At 65.0% G+C, this 1039-nt stretch overlaps 1 protein-coding gene across 1 annotated transcript in view; it reads right to left on the bottom strand.

Moving 5' to 3' along the window:
* CNFN (cornifelin) overlaps positions 1 to 983 on the bottom strand; it is a 1376-nt gene extending 393 nt beyond the window's left edge. The window contains exons 1-2 of the mRNA XM_010842612.1: positions 947 to 983; positions 360 to 494 (exon numbers count right to left, since the gene is read on the bottom strand). Coding sequence (XP_010840914.1) covers positions 360 to 494; positions 947 to 983 — 172 coding nt within the window. The remainder of the gene's footprint in view (positions 1 to 359; positions 495 to 946) is intronic.
* Positions 984 to 1039: the final 56 nt, after the last annotated feature.

The raw sequence follows: 1039 nt of genomic DNA, 5'->3' as shown, positions 1-1039 counted from the left end.
AGGCGGGGTCCGCGGGGCGCGGGGTGAGGGTCCCAGAGGCAACTGAGTGTTGGAAGAAGTGAAAGTCCCAGAGGAAATTAGGGGTCCGAAGAGTAAGGGTTTCTAGAGCGGGAAAGAGGGTTTAAAGAAGGAGTTGGAGCCACAAGGAAAACAGTCGAGGGTGCAAGGGGCACGAGGAGGGTCCCCGTGAGAGTTGGAAGGTGTGATGAAGCCAGGATCCTAGGGAGTGTCGGGCGTCGGAGAAAGGCGGGAGGGTTAGAGACCGGGTATTCAGGGCCCACGGGAGGGACCGGGGAGTGGGGTGAGGAGGGTGAAGCTGAGGGTGACCCTCCTTCCCCTCCCGCTCCTTCCCGGGTCTGGAGAGAGAGCGACAGGGCACTCACAGACGGGCATGTCGTTGCAGCAGTCCGTGAGGCCGGTGTGCCAGTCACTGAGCTGGGTCTGGTAGCAGGTGCTGGCGCTTTGGGGCTGACTGGTCACTGGGTAGGACATGGCTGCAGAGGGAGGGGGCGGGGGTCAGCGGGCAGCCTCGCAGCACCTCCCCGGCCCTGGCACCTCTGCCGCCCCTCCCTCTGCCGGGCAGTCCGGGCAAGGCCTCCAGGCCGCCCATCGAGGGGACACCACTGCGTCTTCCCAGTCCCTGCCGCCACTTCTGGGCATCGCCACCCTCATTCTGTCCCCGGAGTTGCTGCCTCCTGCATGTCTGGTTCAGCTAGGGGTGAGGGGGGCATCCTGCAGGTCTAGGGGAGGTTGGCGCCACATGTGGGCGGGGCCGAGACGTGCCACCGCCTCCTCCAGGTCTGGGCTTGGGGTGCTGGGTTCCCGCGCTTCAGGGCTTCTGGGGTGCAAGCAGGCGCCGTCTGTCTTCGAAGCCAGAGTGCCCAGGGGAAGGAAGTGGCCATGGTGCAGGGACTGGAAGGTTTGAGGGTCCATCCAGCGATCCCACCTTTGCCTTTCACGTTGTCGTGCATCTCAAACTGCATCTTGCTGGCCCTGAGGAGGTGGCGTTGGGGACGGCAGAGGTGGCGGCGGTGACCGC

This window comes from Bison bison, unplaced genomic scaffold, assembly GCF_000754665.1.
Source record: "Bison bison bison isolate TAMUID 2011002044 unplaced genomic scaffold, Bison_UMD1.0 scf7180017847294, whole genome shotgun sequence".
NCBI lineage: Eukaryota > Metazoa > Chordata > Mammalia > Artiodactyla > Bovidae > Bison > Bison bison.
Note: the sequence above shows the minus strand (reverse complement) of the source record. Positions and strands in the feature narration are given on the sequence as shown.